Source organism: Antechinus flavipes, chromosome 1, assembly GCF_016432865.1.
Source record: "Antechinus flavipes isolate AdamAnt ecotype Samford, QLD, Australia chromosome 1, AdamAnt_v2, whole genome shotgun sequence".
Classification (NCBI taxonomy): domain Eukaryota; kingdom Metazoa; phylum Chordata; class Mammalia; order Dasyuromorphia; family Dasyuridae; genus Antechinus; species Antechinus flavipes.
The window spans coordinates 550,546,620-550,570,137 of NC_067398.1; the positions used below are offsets into that span (position 1 = coordinate 550,546,620).

Genomic DNA, 23,518 nt, shown 5'->3' on the forward strand with positions numbered 1-23,518 from the left:
ATGTAGATTTAAGACCATGAAAAGAGGTGAAATCATAACAGGGGGTGATGGATTAGGAGAAGAGGGTAGCAGGGATGGGTGGAGATTATGGTAAGGACAAAGAATACATTTAGGAGGACTAAGGCAAAGATTGAAGGATTGGAAGTTTATGATTTTTGATAGAAGACAAACTTGAAAGTAGAACAGCTTATGGTGTTTGGCAGAGCAAGAGTTTTAACAGTCTGTGTGTGGCCTAGGTAGTATAAAAGTGGAAAACATGGGAATTTAGGAGATTGAATGGAAGGTTAGGAGGGTATCAGGAGGGATCATCATCTGTATCAAGAATACTTAAGTATGATGATAAGAGTTAAGGTGGAATGTTAGTCTGAATTAAATTCTTGAAATCTTGAAAAAGGAGTTAATTCTGGTATTGTCTATGAATAAAGTGATATGAACATTCTTATAAACTGGGTATTAAATCAATTTATGTCTATAATGCCAAAACCATAGTATAGCAAAATGATTTTTTGTAGCAATGCCTGAAAATGAGTGATGAAATTTATCTCTGAATATTTTATAACCATTCCTTTTTAGGAAAAAAGTGTCATTTTTTCTTTTTAAACTCAGTTGAAAATCAGGGGAAAGATTTTCTGAATTGTCTACACTTTCAGTCCTAGTGTAGCATTTTTAACAACTTATAAATTTGTAATTTCTAATTGTATGTAAACATGGCATGTAGATATGTGTGTGTATATATGTATGCATACACACACACACACACACACACACACACACACACACACACACACAAACACATCTACAAGTCTATATCTTTCCCCCTCCTCCCAAAAGAGAAAATCAAATAACCCATATCTGCCTTAAAGCAAAGGTCTTAAACTTGAACCATACTAAGATTTAATTGGGAAATGATTAACCAAATAAATAGTTAATGCACAGATAATATTAATTCAAAGTCAGTATGCTCAAAAAGTGCTGGGAAAACAGTAAAACAGAAATAAATATAGACCAACATTTTACACTATATACTAAGATAAAATAAAAATGAGTATATTAGGCATAAAGGGTAATGCCATAAACAAATTAGAAGAAAATAGGTAACCTGTTAGATCTAATGGAATAATTTATGACCGAGACAGAAAACATTGACATAAAAATTGATAGTTTTGATTAAAAGTTTTACACTAACAAAACCAATGCAACTAAGATTAGAAGGAAAGCAGAAGACTAGGGGGGAATTTTTTTTACACAGCAAATGTCTCTGATGAGGGCCTCATTTCTTCAATATGTGGAGGACTAAAGTAAATTTATAAGGATATGTCATTTTCCAAGAAGAAATCAAAGCTATTTATAATCATATGAAAAAATGCTCTAAATCATTCTTAAGAGAAATACACATTAAAACAATCCTGAACTACCTACCACCTCATATCTATCCAATGGGCAAATATGACAGAAAAGGAAAGTGACAGATATTAGACAGGATGTAGAAAAATTAGGACACTAATGCTCTATTGGTGAAGTTGTAAAGTGATCTAACCATTCTGGAGAGTGATTTGGAACTATGCCCAAAAGGCTATCAAACTGTGCATACCCTTTGATCCACTACCAGGTCTGTATCCCAACGAGATCATAAAAAAGAGAAAAGAATCTACACGTACAAAATATGGTGGAATGTGTTGGAAATTGCGGTGGAGGAAGGGTGTGTACCCATCATTTGGGGCATAGCTGAATAAGTTGTGGTATATAATTGTAATGGAATACTATTATGCTTTAAGAAATGGTAAGGAGAGGATTGTGGGAAGATGGCATAATAGGTCAGAAAATTCCAAGCTTTCCATATTTCCTTTACAAACAAAACAAAATAGTGCCCCAGAGTGAATGTAGATTGGCAAATAGAAAAAAAGAATTGGGGCAGAACATTGGTCTTCCTGGGAACAACTGGAGAATATCCTGTGGGGAGGAGTCACAAAGCCGACTTTTGAAGCCCCCATGTTTAGGAAAAAAATGTGTAAACACCTCCAAGCTAGCTTTGCTGAAAGAGCAAGCAGTGAGTATAGAAGAACTGAAAAAAAAGACTTTAAAAATAAAAAAAGAGAGATTGAGGAAATGTTTTTAAAAATTAAAAAATGATAATCCAAGAAAAACAAGTTTATGAAAAGAAGGCCAAACAACTAGAAAAGGAGATCCAGAATCTTAAGGAAGAAAATGACTCCTTGAAAATTAGAATTGTGCAAGGGGAAGCCAGCAAAATTGAGACCAAGAAATAATGAAACAAAATATAAAGACTGAAAAAATTGAAGAGATTAAAACATTTCATCAAAAAAAATAACTGATCTGGAGACAGATGAAGTCATAAGAAAAATTGGACTATCTGAAAACTATAATTAAAAAAAAAAGAATTTTGATAAAATAGTGTTAGAACAAAAGGGTAAAGTAGAAAAAGAAAAAAGAAATCTACCAATTGCCACTTGAAAACCTAGGAGGAAAATTTACAGGAATATCATAGCCAAATTCTGAAACCCCCAAGTTTAAAAGAAAATATTATGAAGAATAAGAAAAAAATTCAAATATGAGGAGCCACAATTAGAATTTCACAAGACTTAACAGCAGCTACACTAAAAGACTGCAGATCTTGAAATACTATATATGGAAGAGCAAAAGAACTGAGGTTGTGGTTGGAAATATCCAGCAAAGTTAAGCATAATCTTGAATGGGGGAAGGGGAAGGAAGGGCATTTAATGAATTGCCAGACATCAAGGATTTTGTTGGGAAAAAAAAAAAACAAAACCTAGATTTAACAGAAAATCTGATCTACAACATCCAAGAAATGTATAAGGTTAACAATAAAGACTAATTATAAGAGATTCAAAGACAAATTGTTTACTTTTTATAGATGGAAATGTAAACCATATGTCTAAGATTGTCGTTAGTAATTAGGTAGTTTAAAAGAGTGATGGGTGTAGAGTTGATTATGATAATTCTAAAAAGCAAAACTGAGGAAAAGGTAAAAATCAGTTAATGTCATACAAATGAGGAATGAGGAAGAACTGATACAGAAGAATTAGATGTGAGTAGAGGGCTGGTAGTTTTGAAGGCCTATTCTCATCTATCTAGAAGAGAATAAAAGTTTCTGATTCAGGAAGAATTAAGGGATTAAGATTTAAGGGGATAGGGAAGGGGGAGAGGATAAAGAAAGGGTTTTTAAAGGGAACTCTACTCACCTGAGTAGACCTCAGAGAGAACAACATATACATTTAGAAGGGAATAAAATTATTTTAAATTTGTAAAGAAATAAAAGGATGAGGGAATAGGATAAGGGCAGGGGTTAAAAGGGTTGTAAATTAACAGGAATGGAATAAAGAGGAAACAATATATATATGTTATAAGTTCAGATAGAAACAAGGAATAAGGGCATAGGGTAGGGAAAGAGGATAAGGAAGGCTTTTTGGAGGGTGAGATAGATTAAGTAGGAGGGCAATGTAGTAAAGTTAGAGGAATCAGGAATAGGTTGAGAAGGATAGTGAGGAAAATTTAAAAAACAATTATAACAATGGAAATATAGATTAAAAATATGAACATTGCTTTCAGGAAATGATACAAAAATAAGAGATACACAAAAACAAAATAAAGATCAGGAGTAGAATTATGTTTTTTAAAAAGCAGAGGTGGTAATCATGATCTCATAGAAAGTTAAAATTAATTTAACCAAGAGAAAAAAATAGGAAAATTACACCATGTCAGTTTTATACTTTTTTAAATAACTAAACAAGTATTGCTGTGGTATAGAAAGTGATGAACTGGTAGATTTAGGAAAATATGGACTTATGAAGGAAGAGCTAATGCTACCTTCAGAGAAACAGTGTGGAAATAAGCCTGTATGGTCTTATATGCGTGTGAAAATATGTGCCCGATTATAGATACATATGTGTGTGTGTGTGGTGTATATCTATATGTATATGTATCATATATATATATATGATACATATACATATATATTATATATATATATATCACAATCTTAATTGCAACCTTGTGGAGAGGAAGGGGGAAAATAAAGTAAAAATACAGTAGAGAACAAAACAAAGAAGGCAAAGACCAAAGATGGACAGCTCTAACTAATACAGTGTGTAGTATTTATTATATAGACATTTTTGAAATGGAAATTTATTGCTTTATATTTTGAATCCTCTCTTAGGTTCTGTTGTGAACATGATAATGCTTTTAAAAAAAAAAAACAACTTTGTATTTAAGTTTAAAAATTAAAAAAAAAAAAGAAATAAAGTGGATGAGCAGGCAGATTTCAAAAAACCCTAAAAAGATGTACAGGAACTGATGCTGAGTGAAGTGGGGAGAACCAGCATAATATTGTACACAGTAACAGCAGTATTTTATGATGATCAACTGTGAATGACTTAGTAGCTCTTCTTAGCAATATAGTGATTCAAGATAAATCCAAAAGATGAAAAATGCTATTCATCTCCAGAAAGAAAGAACTGATACAGTCTGAATACAACTCAAAGCATACTATTTTTCATTATTATGTTGGGTTTTTTGGGCAGGGGGGACATATGCCTGTTGTTTTCTTTCAGAACTATGTTTTGCATAATTGGCATATGTATAACCAAATTAATATAATCAAATTACTGAGGTAAGAGAGAGGGAAAGAACTTAGAACTCAGAATTTTAAAGATGAATGTTAAAATTGTTTTTACATGTAATTGGGAAGAAATAAAATATTATTCAAGGGGGAAATGTCAATATACAGTCCACAGGGTTAGTTTGATGCCACTATATTAGAGGACTTTAAAAGATACTATTGCTTTCCAAACAACATTGATAGAGATTGCATGTTTCTTAGAGATGATACTGTACTAGACAGAAGATCGAGACCGTTACTGCACTCTAGGAACCCCCATTCCACTTGGGGGAGGCAACACTTAAAAGAAGGGTGATTTGCAAATCAGAGAGAGAGGTCCTATGGGGGACATCAGTAAAGTAGATAGTGAAGTATCTTAAAATGTAATTTCTACTGATAAGTAGTTCACTTGATAGTGTCACGAGCCATTGGTTTTGAGAATTTTCTCTGGGGCTCACCAGAGCTGGGCGTTTGAGGAGGCTGGACTGTAGCACCAGCAGTAGCAGTTGCCTGGTCACATTTTACACAGGGCCTGCTTCCTGAGATGATGACTAGTAGGGCAGGTCTTGGGTTACAGGGTCCTGGGCTGTCTCTGGCAGGGTCTGAGGGGAAATGATAGTCAAGTTGATGGCCTTAGTTTGACCTGCTTGCCAGGCTGTTTACAGACTAGACACTCTGGAAGAGAGAGAAAGGGGGAAATTGGGAAAAAATATTATTAAATAAAAAATTTTAGAGGAGTCAGAGGAATAGTCTCTAGGACATATTATAGATCTTTGCTGGAGAATTTATTTCAAAGTATAGATGGTTGTAGTAGTTGCACAGAACTTGAAAGGGCTGGAAGTAAGGGAGAGATCTGGTTCTGGGGAAGATTAAATTGAAAGCTTACTTGTGAACTAAATTACTCAGGAATATAATCCAAGGCTGTGATGGAGGTTAGGTGAAGATCATTGAAGGGAATGTACACATAGATAAAATCATAGACCCATTTGAATATTAAGCATTCTTACCTATCACTCCTACTTAAATTGAGAAACAGAACGTAAGCTATGGGATAAGGGAAAAACAAAAATACTCCTTTATGGAAGACCTAATTGTGTAAATTCACTCCTACTATATGTTTTAGACGTTTTCTGCAGCCTTGGAGGTATACAAGGAGGAGAGCAAAATAATGGATGATCTTTATAGAAAATTTCTATCTCCTAAGAGATTCTTGCAGTAATGATAATGACATCTTTTTAATTTTTTAATATTTGTACAACACCTTACACACATAGGCTGTGGGAGAAAAGGTTTGAGAGGTAAGAATTATCTGAACACTGTATTGGTGGAGATGATGTTTTTGGTAAACAGGCCGAGTTTTTGTTTACCAAGTTCCTCTTTTAATCTTTCCTTAGCTTCTCAATGAAGAGGCTTTATTGCCTGGTTGGACTAAAGGATCTTCGATATGGGTATTTTATAGGGAAAGGTGACCTGGAGTGGGGTAAGAGTAGGAGGTTACTCTTTGCTCATTAGTTTGGGAGATGGTTCCTTTTTTTTTTTTTTTTTTTTTTCAACTTGACCAAATTTTGAGAAAGACAAGGAATAGAAACATGTAGGACCTATGCTTCCTGAGGTCCTGTCTACTAGGACCCAAGCTCCTTGTATCTAGACATGTGGCTAGCCACGTCCTGATTCCCACAGACCAAGTCCCTTGCATCTGTTCTGGTGAGCAATAACTTGTTTTTCTTCCTCTACCCCTAACTACAAACAGAGGCCCCACCAGGGACTATTCCAGTTAGAGGTACAATTGAACTGGGTTCTCATCTGATTCTCACAACAGCCTTTGTATAAGGGAGGTACTGCTATCACTAATTTATAAACAAGGAAATTGGTTCAGAGAAGTTGTAACTTAGAATCACAGAGCCAGAGAAGATCAAGAGCCAGATTTAGATCCAGTTATCTCCCTATTTCCCCAAATGTAAGTTCCTTGAGATAGAGGTTATGTCATTCTTTTTGTATTTTGTTTTTACCCAGTATATACCTTAGTGCTTGACCCCATAGTAAACACAGATTGATTGTCTTATGTCCAAAAGGAGGACTTTTCCTTCTTGGTCTACCAGTACCAACAGGCACAGAATTCTCCTGTATATGAGATGCATAGGTAATAGTAGTGAAAGAATAAGCTGTAGGAGCATTATTTTTGTAATGGAGATCTGGGTTCAGGGCTATGGAGCAGAGGACAAGTTATCTGTGTAAAACCAATACTTTGGCTACCACAGAGGTGGTAAGAGTCTTAAAGGATACTTGAGAGCCTGGTATTGATAATAGCTTTCTCAGAAACATGACAGTTTAGTCATACAGTGTTGTTCACCGTGTCATGTGAAGAAATTTTATAGAAACAGCATATAACGATATAAATTGGTGATATAGAGTAAATACATGGGCACATGTTTACATGTGCAGAGCACAAATACAAAATTCATACTGTAATAGTGTAAAGTTGGAGGCTGTAAATTCACCTTTCTTGCTATTTTCTTAAGTGAGGGTGGTATTGGTAGGTAAAACATACTGTCTGTGGTCCTGACTGACAGGTGTTTTCTTATTGGCCAGACTCGATAACTGACAGGAGCAATGTATTAAGGTTATTGGGAATATGCTTATATGATGCTGGTGTTACCATGTATTGTTGTAGACACGAATAAAGATGAAGACAATATGAAATCATGACAAAAGTTGTTGGTAATCTTAATTTTGTTAATGTCTTATCAAAGATCTAAAATTAGATTTCTTTGCATTTTACCTGTTAAGTTTTCTAGTCTTCCCCAAGCTTCTGAATTTGTGCAGTCCATTTTTTTCTGAGTTTTCTAAATAATTTGATTTGTGTGTGTGTGTGTGTGTGTGTGTGTGTGTGTGTGTGTGTGTATGTCTGTGTGTGTGCGTGTATGTATAGTGTTCTACCACCCCTTGATTTTATTACTAGATCTTCTTTTGAGCATTATGGATATATAGCAGAAAGAATTTGCAACTGGGAATCCTGAGGTTTAGTCTGCTACTGATAACTAAATTGTTGTGTGACCTTGGGCAGGTCATTTCAGATCACTTTATGCTACATTTCCTCATCTATCAAAATTCAGGACTTGAACTAAATAACTTTTAAAGTTTCTTTCAGTTTTCCCTAATCATTTTCATCACCTATCACCTGTAGTCCCTAGTACAATGCTTTGAATTTAAGGCCTTTCCTTAGTTAATATTGGTTAAATGACTGATTTGTGGTTTAGGTAATTAATAATTGAATAGTTATGATACTGAAGCAGTGATCCTTTAAAACAAATAATGGAGGCTTGTATTATGTTGGGGCTTAGATTCCCTGTTTACTATGGAGTCAAGCACTAAGGTAGGCACTGATTATATTATATTCTAGGTTTTTTTTTCAATCTTGAACAAATGTGATTTTTGTGCTGCAATTTTTGTTTTTGTAATGGCACAAAAAGAATAGTGAATGAAAGTGTACTGATTGCATTGTAAATGTAAAGGAGAAAAGATATAATGTTAAACTAAAAACTTATTGGTGGATCTAAGTCAAATTGTTAGGTGGTGGAGTGGGGAGGGTATGAACTATAAAGGATAGCAGAATTGCTCAATAAAAAGAGGTAACAAATCCATTATTTCCATTGTTTTCTAAGAGATATTAACAAAACAGAATGAGGTAGTCATCTTAGTTTTGATTGAGTCATATTTTCTCCTATGATACTGGCTAGTTTTCTTGTCTTCCTTTGACTGTTACCTGAGATAAAAGGCATGATAAACTTGACCAAGGAATAGGTTTCTGCTAATTCTGTCACTAGATTCTAGGGCAAGAAACTAATTTGGGGCTCTAGTGGATAATTTTTCCTTTACCTTCTTAAAACAGAGGTAGTCTGAAATTTAAAAAGAGAATACTAAGTAGAAACATGTTTCAGACACCTTGTAACAACAACTTTTGTTGTTCTTCAGTCCTTGGAACTTTCAAATATAGGAGGTTTAGGCATTTGCTTGAAATAATTTTTGTCCTTTTCTCCTGTTTGTGATAGTGAAGTGTCCCTTTTGCTAAAATATATTGCCTTGATTTCATATTTTCCCATGTTTTCCAGCACATTGTCTTTTTTAATTCTATCCCTCCTCTACCTCTCTACTAGCTCTTTCCCTATTGCCTTTAAATTTTTTTGCTAAAATTTCAAAGCCCACCTCCATTGGCCAAAAACTTTTTTTTATACTTTAACATTCCTTCAGGCTTGTGATCTCTTCCATTTCTCTTTTCCAAACTTTTTTGGGGAAAGTATCTAAACTTAAAGGCCTCTATTTCTTCCTTCAAAGTTAAACTCTTTGTATCCTTGCTTCTTAGGCAATTGAAACTGCTCTTTCTAGGTGAGGGTCTTATTAAAATGATCACTCTACTCTTAGATTCTCTCTTTGAATTTTCATGACACTGGTTTTTTTTTTTGGTTCTTCCGCCTGTATGATGATTCCTCATTCTCCTTTGCAGTATCATCATTCCCATCAAACCCTGTAATCCAATGGTCTTTACAAGTGTGTGTGTGTGTGTGTGTGTGTGTGTATGTGTGTGTGTGTGTGATCTCTGTTCTCTCTGAGATCTCAGCATCTCCCCTGGGTTTATTTCATTTCTGTTTTTATTGACCAACTGACTTACAGTTCTTTATATCCAGTAGAAGTCTCTTTCCTGAGCTCTCCTCTCCCATCACCAGATACCTGTTAGATATTTCAGCCTGGATATCTCATAGCCATCTCAATTGTATTGTGTCCCAAACAAATCATTTATCTTACTCTCAGACTTCTGTCTGTATGTTTAGGAGAGATTGTTAATCTTCTAGTCTCTCAACTTTACATACTCAGTTTTTTATTTTCTCTCACTTCATACATCCAGTTGCCAAATCTTGCTGTTTGTATCTCTGTGATAGAGGCTCTTAATTTTTGGGGAGTGTTTTGAACCCCTTCGGCAGTCTAGTAAAACTTATGGACCTCTTCTCATGATAATGTTTTTAAATGCATAAGATAAAATACATATAATTAAAAGGAAATAGATGCATTTCTCCTCCTGGCCCTCATCCTAGTTTATAGTGTCTTTGAACAAGTTAAGAACCCTCTCTCATATCTAATCCCTTTTTTCTGTTCATATAGGTACCACTTTTGTTCAGGATGTCATCTGAACTAATTCCTTTCCTTACCTCATTTTCTCTTCCCATTTAAAACTCTTCTCTATGTAGCTACAAAGCTATCTCTTCTTCATAGGTGATGCTAACCTCATCTTGTCATTCCTTTACTCAGTAAACTCGAGTGATTCCAGTGGTTGTTTCTAGGATAAAATGTAAACTTTGACTTTTAATGCTCTTCATTCCTTATCTAATTTCATTTTGTTTTCCTAGAGTTGCCATTTCTCACTTTCTCACAAGACTCTTCATCTTCTGTCTATGTACTTTTGTACTGACAGTCCCTTATGTCTGCGTTGCATTCTCTCCCAACTTGGCTGTGCCTCATAGTACTCTTCTTCCTCTAACATATAGTTCGAGGCATCCCTTTGTAACAGGAAGCCTTTCCTGACCTCCCTCATTCTCCTATTGCTAGAACTCCTCTGAATTATATTGAACTATAATGTATTTTTAAAATTTTATTCTGTATTTACTTGGGTAAATTGTCTTCCATGTTGAAACATAAGAACCTTAAGAATAGGAATTATTTTTCTTCTCTCTTGTCTCCTTTCTTTTTTTCTTGCTTTGTGATCCTAGCATAATCCCTGGAACTCAAGAGGTGCTTAATAAATGCTTGTTGATTGAATGACTTCAAGTATCATCTAGTGCACATCCTTTCCACACGTTCCTTCCCAATTTTTAGATAAACCAAAAAAAGAGAGCTTAAGTGCCCTGCCCAAACTCACACAACAGGTAGCAGAATCAAGGTTAAATTAATGTCCAGGTTCTTTGATTTCAAATCCATTTTTCTTTTCAGTTTATCAAATTGTTGATGCTTGTGTGTGTTTTTGTGTCTGTGTATATGAGACAGAGAGAAGAGAATAATCACTGCATAGTCTTTTAAAAAAAATCTGAACCAACGATAAAACCATAGTTTTCTATTGAAACTTATTTTAGCATAGAGGTAGAAAAGGGAAGAACTTTTATAAATGAATATGGTGAACAGAAATGTATTATAATGAAAAATAAAAAAAATCCCTTCTGCTATTCTCTGATATTTTTTATGTCATCTTTTGTCATGATTTTTGTCATGATTACTCAGAATCTGATTCTTTTCCTCATACTCTTAGCTCATATGGCATCTTGAAAACTAAATTGGTGGGCCTTTGTGTTGAGCTTTTGTGAATTTGCCAAAAATTCATTCCAAAATCATCATAATTTTTTAAATATTTTAAAATGTTATGTGAGAATGCCTTCTCCTTTGATTATCTACTTCTATTTGAAAATTTCCTTTCTCTTAAAAAAGATTTTGTATTTTTGATTGGGCAGAATGATATTATTAAAAATCGTCCCCAGTAGATTAGTAGAAAGGAATTTTTAAGCAATGGTAAAAGGAGTAATTATTATTGCTGTTTTGTTATCTGAGTGTAGTTTATTGATTACATAGTCCTGGTCCTTTTGGGTGGGTGATATTTTTTTTGTAACTCATTGAATTTCAATGTCATTTTTCCTATAAACCCAGCAAATCTATTACACTGTATCAATCTCCACGTGTCTTAAGCATGTTTCTGATTGTCATATACTGTTCATAATTTGTTTACATAAGGAATAACCTGCTTTTCTTTTTTACAGTTACATGGGAATTGGTCTTTCTGCTCAAGGTGTGAACATGAATAGACTACCAGGTATACTTGTGTTTGAAGTATAGTGTAGCACTGCAGGTAGCTGCTATTAATCTGCATATTTGGGATCAGTGACAGTTTTTAATGGGCAAGGAATAAAACATACTTATTTTAGTTGATTGTTTTAAGTTGTGGATTTTAAGGGGAGGCTGGATTGTTTTAAAGACAGATTAAGAAAAGGGTAACTTTTATTTTTAGGATCATAGATTTAGAGTTTGGAATGGATCTTAGAGATGATTTAGGCTAATACAAAGCTAAGAGTATATGATTGTACCTTTTTATAATCTTTTTAACTTTTAAAATTAAAACTTTTTCAGTTCTAATTTCTGCATGTGAGTTTTCCCAATCATTAATATAAATACCCCTAAGCTGTTTCACCCATTTGGTGCGTACTCAGGAAAAATAATTTTTATATTTGTCTTAAGGAAAACATAAGTAGGATGGCAAAAATATCGCCAAAGTATGTAACTTAGTGATCCTTATGTTTATTTGCACCATTCTTTCCCTCCTGTTAGTTTGCAAAACTTTGAGTTGAATATTTTGAAATTAAAACCATTAATGTAAAATTGTAATAATTGCTTTTTTAACATAAGCCAGTTTAATTTGGCTTCAAATTGTGTTTAGGTGTTTTATTTGCTAGGACATCTTACTTAACAGCATCTATGTAATAATAAATGTGGTACAAAATATAAAGAGCATAGTGGTATGTTTTAATAATGTTTCATTGTTTAAAATAACAGCTAATATAAAATAAAGTTATCTATTTTAATGTACATACAGCATTGTGATAATAATCTGTAGTTTGGGTGCTGTTCAAGTGGTTTAACATTATAAATGATGTTGCCTGAGGGATCATAAAATGCTTAATTTTTAGATTTGAATCACCTAGTTAACTAAGGTGATCTACTAACATCAAAACTCTGTCTTTGTCAAATAAAAGTAGAATAGAACATATTTTTCTATCCTTCCTATCTTCTCTTCTCTCCCTCTGTCTTTCTCTTTCTCACTTCTTATCTCTTTCTCTCTCTTTCCCCTTCCATCCTTCTATCTCCCTCTTCCTCCCTCTTTCTCCCTTTCCTTTTTTTTTTTTTAAACAAATAAGAATTATGGGTTGATTTTTAAAATATGTAAAAGGCAGGAAATAATATATATGACTACCATCCTTTAAGAAAAGAACATGAGAAAGTTGTTCTGCAAATGATACATTTACTTGTATTTTTTGTCATGTGGGAGCACCCTGTGTTTCATATCTATAACTTCATTTTATCCCAAGATAATTATGTTTTAAAAAACACTAATACAGTGATTAGAGATTTGAATGTACAAATGAGAATTTGTTTTCTTGTAGCAGTTCTGCATTCTTCTAAAGGGCTTTATGTATTTATCATTAATCTTAAATGAATGAATCCAGTACAAAGAAAGTAAATTCCTTACATAAAACTTGAAATACAATAAATAAATTACTGCTTTCGGTTTAGGTTGGGATAAACATTCATATGGTTACCATGGAGATGATGGACATTCATTTTGTTCTTCTGGAACGGGACAACCCTATGGACCAACTTTTACAACTGGTGATGTCATTGGCTGTTGTGTAAACCTTATCAACAATACCTGCTTCTACACAAAGAATGGACATAGTTTAGGTACTGAGATAATTTATTGCATGTAAAATAAGCAAATGTTCTGATTCTAGAACAGGTTCTTATTTGCATTTGTCATCTTTGCAACACTCTAGTTACACTTGATTTTTGATTATCTACTTTAGATGCAGTTGAATATATAGGGTTTTGTGTTCTAGCCAGACATTTGAATTTGTGAAAATTGTGGAAATTTTTACTTTGTTAAAAATTATACTGTATTTCAGATAGGAAAAGGAACTATGGCAGTACCCATGTCTAGATTAGTGAATTTTCTACTTTGCTGTATAGGAAAGTTAGGTTTATTTTGTGGTTTATTTCCTGGTGTAGCAAGAGCTAAGAATGCAACATCATCAGCCCTTGGATGGGAAGGGGTCAGGGGAGGAACAGTATGGTTGAAAATGATTGCTACCAACCAAGTAAATGGCATTAACATGTTATGAGGAAAGTCCTGCTAAAGAAGGATAAATGAAGGATGGTAGCTGCAATATAGAATTGTGAAGGTGAGTAGGTATTTTCTTTAAAAAAAAAAAAAAGAAAGAAAAGAAAAGAAAAATAGGGAGACTCATGAGGGAGAAAAAGAATTAGTAAAAGGGTTGGACAAACCTAAAACTTGAAAACTTACTAGGAAAAATAGTATTTTTAGACCACAACACATAACACATTCAAAGTGGAGAGTAGGCTATAGTCTTACTGCATAATTTTCCATATCAGAAGCAGTATTTTACATAAGTTATCTAAAATTCCATTCTTTAAAGAAAAGCCTAGCAATTTAAAAATATGTAGCTGTTTGAGTCATTTTATAGCATTTAAAAGATAAACAGTATTCTAGGTACAAGGCCAGAAATAATGAATTCCAATTCTGGGTTTTTACAGCTCTTATCTTCATGAGTCTCTACCCTTCTTTAGCTGCCGAAATTTTACTTTGGCCTAAAATCGTGGAATTGGCTCCATACATTACCATCAATTTCTTAGGCCACCAACCTACAATTAATTCCACTTGCAATTTACCTTCTTCCAGAATGAAGACTGGGACTGGTAGTAACGCCCTTCTTGGGGACAGCCTCAGTGCATACTTCAAAGAATAACCACAAAAAAACAGCCAAAACTCAATAAGCTATAAAAACAGGTACTTTATTAACAAGGAATTATTTCTATTCGGGGGAAGTGGGAGGGGGCAAAAATAAAATAGGATAAATAAATACACTATCTTTTAACTATGAAAAAGAAGGTGGAAGAAATTGCTCTTAGCAAAGAAATAGAATTTAAAAATCAGAATATACAAGTTACTCTTTATATCTTACAAATCCTTCTAATGTAGCATAGCAATTCTTCCAAGAAATGTTTGAATCCCCAGCTATATTAGTAATAACAAAAGTTCCTTGAACTGTCTGTTATTACTCTGTGTGAATGATTTGTGATTCCTCATCATAACCTAATAATTATAAATTCAAATTCTTAATACATGATTATGAATCTGGTAAAGTGCTTATGGCATCTTAACTGTAGCAAGGGCTGTCTCTGCCTCCTTTGCACCACAAAGGATGCTTGTTTTATGGCTGTCCACAGAGGGATTTTGATCAGGGCCACTAATGAAGATTACATTATATGTTTCTTAATGGTTCAAGGTGATTGTAATGGCTAAGATTTTATTCCTTCAGGAAAAATAAGCTCCCTCTTATTTGTTTGCTGTTAATATTCCAGTGCAATTTGTGTTCCTACTTGATTTGGATTCTCAGGATGTTTAATTGAATGTACAAGATTGATCTTACATTATATTAAACTGGAAAAAATGAGACTAGAGATTTGAATACATCTAATAAAGACAGTTGATTCTAAACTTTAAGAGATAAGATGATTAGATTAGTCTGTTTAGTGTTTGGTTGAATGTATAATATTGATCTTTTATTGAACAAGAATAAATTAGTCTTTAATATATGAATGTCAAACTATAATAGGTGCTTCTCAAATTTAAAAAGTACTATGATTATAGGTAGTCTTTTTGGTTAATGTTCTTAAACCTTTATGCTTTACTTAAATGAGATTTTTTTGGAGGGTAAGTGGGAGGAGAATGGAGACTGACTCCATTTATCAATTACTAGAAAATTTTCACAAGTCTTTAAATATTAATATATTTTCCCTTAAGCATTTAAAAGTGGTAAGGAACAGGAAACCCAATAGGGACATGTCCTAATTATGTATAAAATATTTTGAGCACTTTGGGGCAGTATCTGAGGCATTTCTTCCAGACCAGGCAAGTAATGTTTAATTATTGTCTAGTCATACCTCTTAGAAATTATAATTTCTGTCCTTAGTAGATTACTTATTTTTTGTAATCTGGTCTATTGTAAAGCTCTTATGTACATACTAAATTTAAAAAAAAATTTTTTTAATTGGCAATAAGAATTAAAGATTAAGGAACTAATGTCAATTCACATATTTACTTTTAAAAGTTGCAACTACATTTTCTTAAAATTTCAGCTGAATACTTTTTAAAGTATTTTTTTCCTCTGAAAATGAATTAAAAATTGGGATTACTTAAAATTTGTCTAAAAAAATACCCAACTTTTAAAAGTGGAATATGCATATATGTGAAATTTGTTGTATAGAGTTAGATGAATGTTTTTCTCTGATATCTGTTATCTTTGACAAGATTTTAAAACTTATTAAAATTAAAATAAATTTGCTATTAGGATCTTTAGGAAATGTTTGGAAAGATTTTTAACACAGTCTTGTCTTTAGTAAAGCAAAATAATTATCAGAAAATGTTCATGTTAAAACATTGATGTCTGCAAAGAAGATAGGGAATTCTTAATTTGTCAGTGCTGTTGTACCTATGTTAGAAATGAACATTTAAAAAATTTCTTGTTTTGCATTATTTGACATTCTTTTTTTAGATTTCTGAAGAATTTAAATGTATTTGAAGAGGGCACAGACTTTTTTTTACTTGAGACTGAAATTACTATTATTACTTTTTTTTTTTTTTGTATAAAATTTATACCATCTATGGTTTTGTATTTCTAGTGCCATGGCAGTATGAAAGTTTTCTATATTAAAAGTATTTTTAAAATACTATAAACATAGTAGGGAGGGGAGGGGTTCTGAGTCCAGAAATTTCCTTGTAACAATTTGGAGGTGGTACCCTTTTATAGGCTAAATCTTGTGTAATGTGATTATGACATAATGCTTTAAAAAAAAATTAAGCTAATATTACCAGTACTTATACGTCCAAATGAATGTTGACCTTTAATCATCTTGTTATAAGCTGTACTTTTATTCCAGTAATGCTATTCTTTCTCAAAGTGTTTTTAAAATTACCTTTGTAATTCCCTTCAGAGTATATTCTTTGGACCATATGATAGTGGTAAATCTTGCCACTTAACTTTCTTTGGGATGGTTTTCTAGGACATAAAAGTAATTCTTTCAGTTGAATTAGAAATGTATTTTGAGCAGTGGCAGCATAATAATACTAACCCATACATGATAGGGAGTTGGAAGGTTTTCAGAGTGAAATAGTGGGGTAGTACTAGAAGTTACTTTTGTTTTAACAGGTGAGGCCAGCTAGAGATTGATGGAGTAGAAATTCATATGTCTGCTGACTCCACGAACTGAACTCTTTGTATACTGGAAATTTTGTCATTGGAATCAATGTTTGCTTATTTGTATATAAAGTGGTGATTACCAAAATGTATAACATTCTATTTTTTTGAAAATCAATTGTAATACTAATTATCTTCTTGTATTTTACAGGTATAGCCTTCACAGATCTACCGGTAAGATATAACTCTTTTTAGAATATATTTTGCATCTTAGTTTGTATATATAAAAGTGTAATAGAAAAAATATAAATTTTTTTTAACAATTGTTTTTGTTGGAGATTCTCTCCCTTTTTTCCCACCTCACCACTTTTTTAAGAAGGCACATATAAAGTTATGTATAGACCTTCTATGATAGGAGTTAAATTGGTATATCTAGTTTTATGGTTTTTTCATTTGTTGTAAATTAACCCATGTAGAGATTTTTTTTTAATTTTATTTATTTAATTTTGAAAAATTAAAAATTTTTACCTTTAATGGTACTGAGATTTTTTTTTTTTTATGTTGTACATAATTTTTAATTACTACCTGCTTTTAAAGATTTTTGCCTTTGAATTATGTCTGTAGTAGACTAAAGCCTTAGCGGCTATCTGATTTTTGGTTTATCTTGTTGCTAAACCTATAGAACAAGTTATAGTAGAACAGACCACATTTTATTTGCTAAATAACTCTCTTCAAGCAGCATGGAAAAAAAGTTGAGAAAGTCCATCTCCTTTTGTCCATTTTTTGATAATTTGTTATTGCTATTGGTTTCTCTCCTGCTTTTCAATTACTAAGTTATTTTCTTTCTGTCATTAAGCTGGGTTATGTAGTATGAATCCAGCCCTATTGGTCAGCTAAGCTTTTGTTTTGTAAGATTTCCTGTTTTATATATCACAGCCACAAAGGCCTGTGAACAGCTTGTCATATTTTTGCAGTAGGAGCTGTTTACTCTTTACCACACAAGATGAATATGACAGATCAGATCAGATTTGCTGCTGGGCAAATTTTGGGGAAACAGCATTAATAGAGTTTATTTGTGTCACTGATCTGGCTCCCACAGAAAACAACCAAAAAAATTAAATGACCTATATCTAAAAGTTCTAATGAGTGGACACATATCATTTCCTTTATAGAATAAAACTGTTATTTTAAAAAATTAACTTGAATTCTTTACTTATAGCGTATTTGAATTAGTTTTCTTCTAGACTGTAGATTAAAGGAGATTTTCAGTATATTTAATATTTCAAAAGAAATAAAAGTTCTAAAAGTTTTTGTCTAATTTTCTACTGTGCATTATGAAAGGTCTATAAAAGGGCTCTCATTTCTACTTCACTGCAGGCAATGAACTAGTTGTTAGCAACCTACTTAATCCTATCTCAGACATTTCAAATCAATCCCTGTTATTTTCAGGAAGTAATTTTAATTTTCCCTTCCCCAATAAATTTTTTTTTTTTACTATAATAATTGATTATACACTCAAATCATTCATTTATTTTATATGAACTTTTGTTCATTAAGTTTGTTTCATTTTATCATTGATTCAGATGATTTTACATTGAAAAACTAACTATATTTTGAAGTTTGAATTTATGTTGTTGTTAGTATTCTCGAAGTTTGCTATAAGTACTAATTCGTTAGAACAATAAATTTTGTTAGTGTTCAATTACTATATTTTACAAATAGCCCTGGCTGTTTTGGGGGGACTGTCTTTTATAACTTTTATGATAGAATTCATATGTTGATAAATTTTATTATAGAATAAGTATTTGTCTTTTTAAAAAGATAAATTTAAAAAGATGTATTGCTTCTAATAAGAAATGTTTTCTCTAAGCTTCAAGATTACTTATTAAGCAAAATAAAGGTGTTCTAGTAGTTCTCTCAAGATTTTTTCAAATATACAAGTATGTTTCTATTGAATCAGGAAGAGTGTTAAATATACAAACAACATTTTGGGTTTTTTTGTTTTTGTTTTTTTTACTTATACATTCTCTAAAGAGAATTTTAGAGAATTCAATAGTTTGTTTTCTGTGGGGAGTTTTTGTTGCTATAGTATATATTGAAAAAATAATTTTTTTAATCGTCTCTAATTTCCTTTAGTGAATGTGTATCAGTGAAGGGCTTAATCTGTGTGCCCTAATGTCAAGTATTCATGCTATTATTATTTAACATATAATTGAATAGCACTTCATACCTTTCATAGTACTTTTATGTACACTCCCTAATTAGATCTTCATAAAAACCTGTGTGAAATATGTGAGGCCAATATCACGAATCAGAGAGTTGTTATTTGCCAATGAAAAATCCAGGACTACTAAAGTACTCTTTACACAATACAATCATCTTTTTTTTTGTACCCTTCACAAGTTTTAGAGGTCTATTACTGAAGTTGAATAATTTTCATTAAACATTTTGGTACTTAGGGTTACTAAACTTTATAATATTTGCTCTTGGGTTTCAGTCAATTCAAGCATTTATTAAATGCCTACCTATTTGCTAGGCATTCTAATCCATCTTCCTTTTTGAGGTGTGTGAATATGTATTGTGTGTTTTGTTCAGATGTATTCCTAAATATAGGCATTCCTCACTTTTTATAGTTTGATACTTCAACATTGCCTAAAGATTCTATATGAACATCTCCTTTACCTTTTAACTTGATAGTTTCTGTTAAGAGACCAAATAGATGAAGATAGCATCATCACTGTTAGATGTACAGTTAGGATTTCACATTAACATACTATAAAGGTACAAATCTATAAGAAAGTATGTAAAAGGTGGGAATGAGCCAAGTGCAGTTGCACACATCAGTAATCCTTGGTACCTGTGAATGAAATCGAGGCTAGTAACTGTTGAATTTGGAAGTTCTGAACTGCAGTGGGTTAAGCTGATTGAGTATTTGCACTAAGTGCAGCATTAAAATGGTACACCTTCTGCATGTGCAGGGGATGGGGTGGGGTGGAGAAGAGTGAGAATGATAGAACCCAGGATGCCTCAAAAGGGGTGAATAGGCTCTGGACAGAAACAAAGCAGAAAGTCAATGCCCACTTCTAATCTGGGTGAAGTAGGGAGACTTAATCTTAAAAATAAAGTGGAATTTGCTCATGTAAGTGTCCATGAATATTTCTAGACTTAAATAATCATAATTGCAGATCACATTTGTATAGACCTTTAACATTTGTAAAGTGCTTTATATACATTATTTCATTTGTATATTAACATGCATAGTTTCCTTAAAGACAGAAATGGCCTTTTCATATTATATAATGCTGTAGATATACTTAAATGCTCAAATGGTTTCTGATGGTTCAGAAAGATGTATGTTTAGAGACAATTTTGTGGAGGAAAACTTTGCTAACTTTTTGTGTAACTGATTTTTCTTGCCTTTTACATTGTCTATATATTTCTTATGATGATTGTCATCATAATTTTAGATAGTCTTTTCTAATTGGTTTTAGGTAGTCTATGTAAATAAATAAATGTAAACCCAACTACATTTGTTTAGTGAAGAAATGTTGCTACTTCTTTTTAAGAAAGAATTTTTAAAAGTTATAGTATTAGGAAAACAATTAACAGAATGAATATATTGTCTGTCTTACAGCCAAATTTGTATCCGACTGTGGGGCTACAGACACCAGGAGAAGTGGTAGATGCCAATTTTGGGCAACATCCATTTGTGTTTGATATAGAAGACTATATGCGAGAATGGAGAACCAAAATACAGGCACAAATAGACCGGTTTCCCATTGGTGATAGAGAAGGAGAATGGCAGACCATGATACAAAAGTAAGAGTGAAGTAGTTGGAACAGTTTTCAAAAATTGCATTTTATAAAGTATTTTGACAGTTGGTATTCTTTTTGTGTTTAGAGAAAATTTTAATGTATAGTTTCTTTTATTAAGTTATAATCATCTTAACGTAATAAACTTTGAATTTCTGTCACATAATTACCTTCATTTTGAGATTAGTTGGGCAGCTAGGTGGCACAATAGTGCTCGGCTTGAATTCAAGAAAACCGATCTTCCCAAATTCAAGTCTTAATCTCAGATACTTATTAACTGTGATTCTGGATGAGTCACTTAATTCTCTTTGCCTCTGTTTCCTCATCTGTAAAATGAGCTGGAGAAGGAAATGGCAAATCACTCCAGTGTCTTTGCCAAGAAAACCCCCTAATGAGCTCACAAAGAGCCAGATGTAATTTTAAAAATGACTGACCAACAATTGAGACTAAAGTAAATAAAATGGATGATTGGATATAAAACTTTCACTCTGACACAGTACTTTGCCAGAGGAAACTAGACAGCTTTTTCTGGATGACATGGTAGCAGGCAATCAGAAATGACAAGTCAGATTTAGGGCCTCATATTCCTAAAGTGGGTTACATGTATGTTTTCTTAACTGCTGTTAGGTATGCCTCAATTTCATAAGTGACTGGCCAAAATGGCATTAGGAGTTGTGATTAATTTTGATTTAACTGCATGTAGAGGCAGAAGTAAAGACTCCTTCAGTTCTTCCATGACCTGAAATTGAATTTTGGCAGTGTAATCATATTACACATTTATTTGAAACTGAAAAAATATTTACTAAGATTTTTAGTGGAGTTAATTTTCTGTTCCCTAGCAAGCTGTTACAGAATTCAAATCTGAAATTGGTAAAGTAACAAACATTATTGAATTATATATTATAATAAATCCTTAAATACAAATAAAATTGGAGTGCAACTTGTCATTCTTAGAAGACTTTAAAAACACATGTTCTTAAATCATGTAATTGGTTATAAATGACTTATTGAAATTGTTGATATAAGAAAAATAGTAGAAGCCATTTATCATCCTCAGGATTTAATTTTATAAGATATATAGTATAGCTTTAAGAAGATATGTAAAAATAAACATGTCATTGTTAATCATACATACAAGTAGAATAATTGCTCATTTTTAGGTAGAGAATGAAGAAAATTTTAGATTGTATATTTTTTTAATTTGTAGCAACAATAAATAGCATTCATATAGCTTTTAATGAAGCTGTTATAAGATTAGAGTCTTGTCAGTTACACCCAAAGAAAGAACACTGGGAAATGAATATAAACTGCTTGCATTTTTGTTTTTCTTCCCGGGTTATTTATACTTTCTGAATCCAGTTCTCCCTGTGCAACAAGAGAACTGTTCGGTTCTGCACACATATATTGTATTTAGGATATACTGTAACCTATTTAACATGTAAAGGACTGCTTGCCATCTGGGGGAGGGGGTGGAAGAAGGGAGGGGGAAAATCGGAACAGAAGTGAATGCAAGGGATAATGCTGTAAAAAAAAATTACCCTAGCATGGGTTCTGTCAATAAAAAGTTAATCAAAAAAATAACTAAATAAATAAAGATTAGAGTCTAAAAGGATAGTTATATATCTGGATGCCATTAAAAGCTTATAGGTAAATAAAAATGATTTTGTTAGTTTCTGTGTTTTTTTTTTTTAAGGTCATAATTAATTACCAAGATCCCTTGGCATAATAATATAATAACTTGACATTTGTTTCCTTAAAAGTTCATACTTGTAAGAGGAAAGAAAAAGGTAATCTATTTTAGCTCTAAGGAGATATGTGTGGTTTTAATGAAATAATTTGAAAAGATTAATTGATGAAATGGTAGATAATTTTATTAGTAAAACTTTTTCTTTGGCTAATTTTCTTTATCAAGTAAGATTCACTTAATTTTTGTAAAACTTTTAGTTTACCTTAACAGGAAGATAATAAGCATTTATATAATGGCTACTACGTGTCTGTGTTAGATATTTTACAAATATTATTTCATTTGATCCTCACCACAATTTATAGGAAGGTGCTGTTATTATCATCCCCATTTTACAGTTGAGGAAATGGAGACAAACAGGCTAAATGACTAGCTTATAGCTAGTAAGTGTCTGAAGTTGGGTTTGAACTAGTTTTCTTGACTCCAGACCCAGGACTCTATCCATTATGCCACCTAGCTGCTTCAAGAAAGCAAAGCTGGTCTTAGTATGCATTTCGTAAAAGCACTGTTTACTAATTATTTAATTAGCTGTAGATTATTCTTGTCTTTTATATTAAATTTTTTAATGAATAATTTAATTGACTGTGTAGTTAATATAATTCAGTAATGTTTGTACTTCTACAGTGTTGATTGAGAGATTAATCACTCATCAATGACTTGTGTACATTTAAGTTAATAGTTTCTTTTTCAGGATTCTTAAATAATGTTATTTTGCCTTAGTTTTTATGCTTTTTTCTCCCCCACAGGTTACCAGTGATTTAAGTACTAGATCTGCAATAGCTTTTTCTTAGCATTTATCTCCTAACTTTTATAACTATATATAATTTTAAATATATAAATATATAATGTATATAACTATAAAATTCTTAATTCTGTTGATCATTCCTTCCTTCTAGCCTTAGGGATCCCCCTCTACCACCCTTCTTCCCGCCCCCCCCCCCCCCCCCCCCCCCCCGCCTTTGACTTATGGCCACAACCTTTCTTTCTTGATTCTTTAATTTCTAACTGCTTTTTCATTTCTCTCCTGCCTGTGAAATATGAATGTTTCCCTGTCCTTGAATTGGGCCCTCTTTGCCCACTCATTTATTCATGTTCTTTATTCTCTCTTAGACATCTCATTAGGTCTCATGCATTTAATTTTTTCTGGCAAGTGACTTGTTTACATATCAAGACCATACCGCTATCTTCACTTTTAGCCCTACATCTGTAGGTGCAAGTGCCTTTTTGGGGAAGTTTATCTGCTGTTTCATCAGTACTTGATACTCAACATGTCCAAAATCTGAACTTCAATCTCCTTCCTAA

At 32.5% G+C, this 23,518-nt stretch overlaps 1 protein-coding gene across 1 annotated transcript in view; it reads left to right on the forward strand.

Moving 5' to 3' along the window:
• The window catches only part of RANBP9 (RAN binding protein 9), a 97,266-nt gene that overhangs the window by 44,371 nt on the left and 29,377 nt on the right, over positions 1-23,518 (forward strand). The window contains exons 3-6 of the mRNA XM_051970660.1: positions 11,431-11,483; positions 12,959-13,126; positions 16,871-16,893; positions 20,294-20,478. Of these exons, the coding sequence (XP_051826620.1) occupies positions 11,431-11,483; positions 12,959-13,126; positions 16,871-16,893; positions 20,294-20,478 (429 nt within the window). The remainder of the gene's footprint in view (positions 1-11,430; positions 11,484-12,958; positions 13,127-16,870; positions 16,894-20,293; positions 20,479-23,518) is intronic.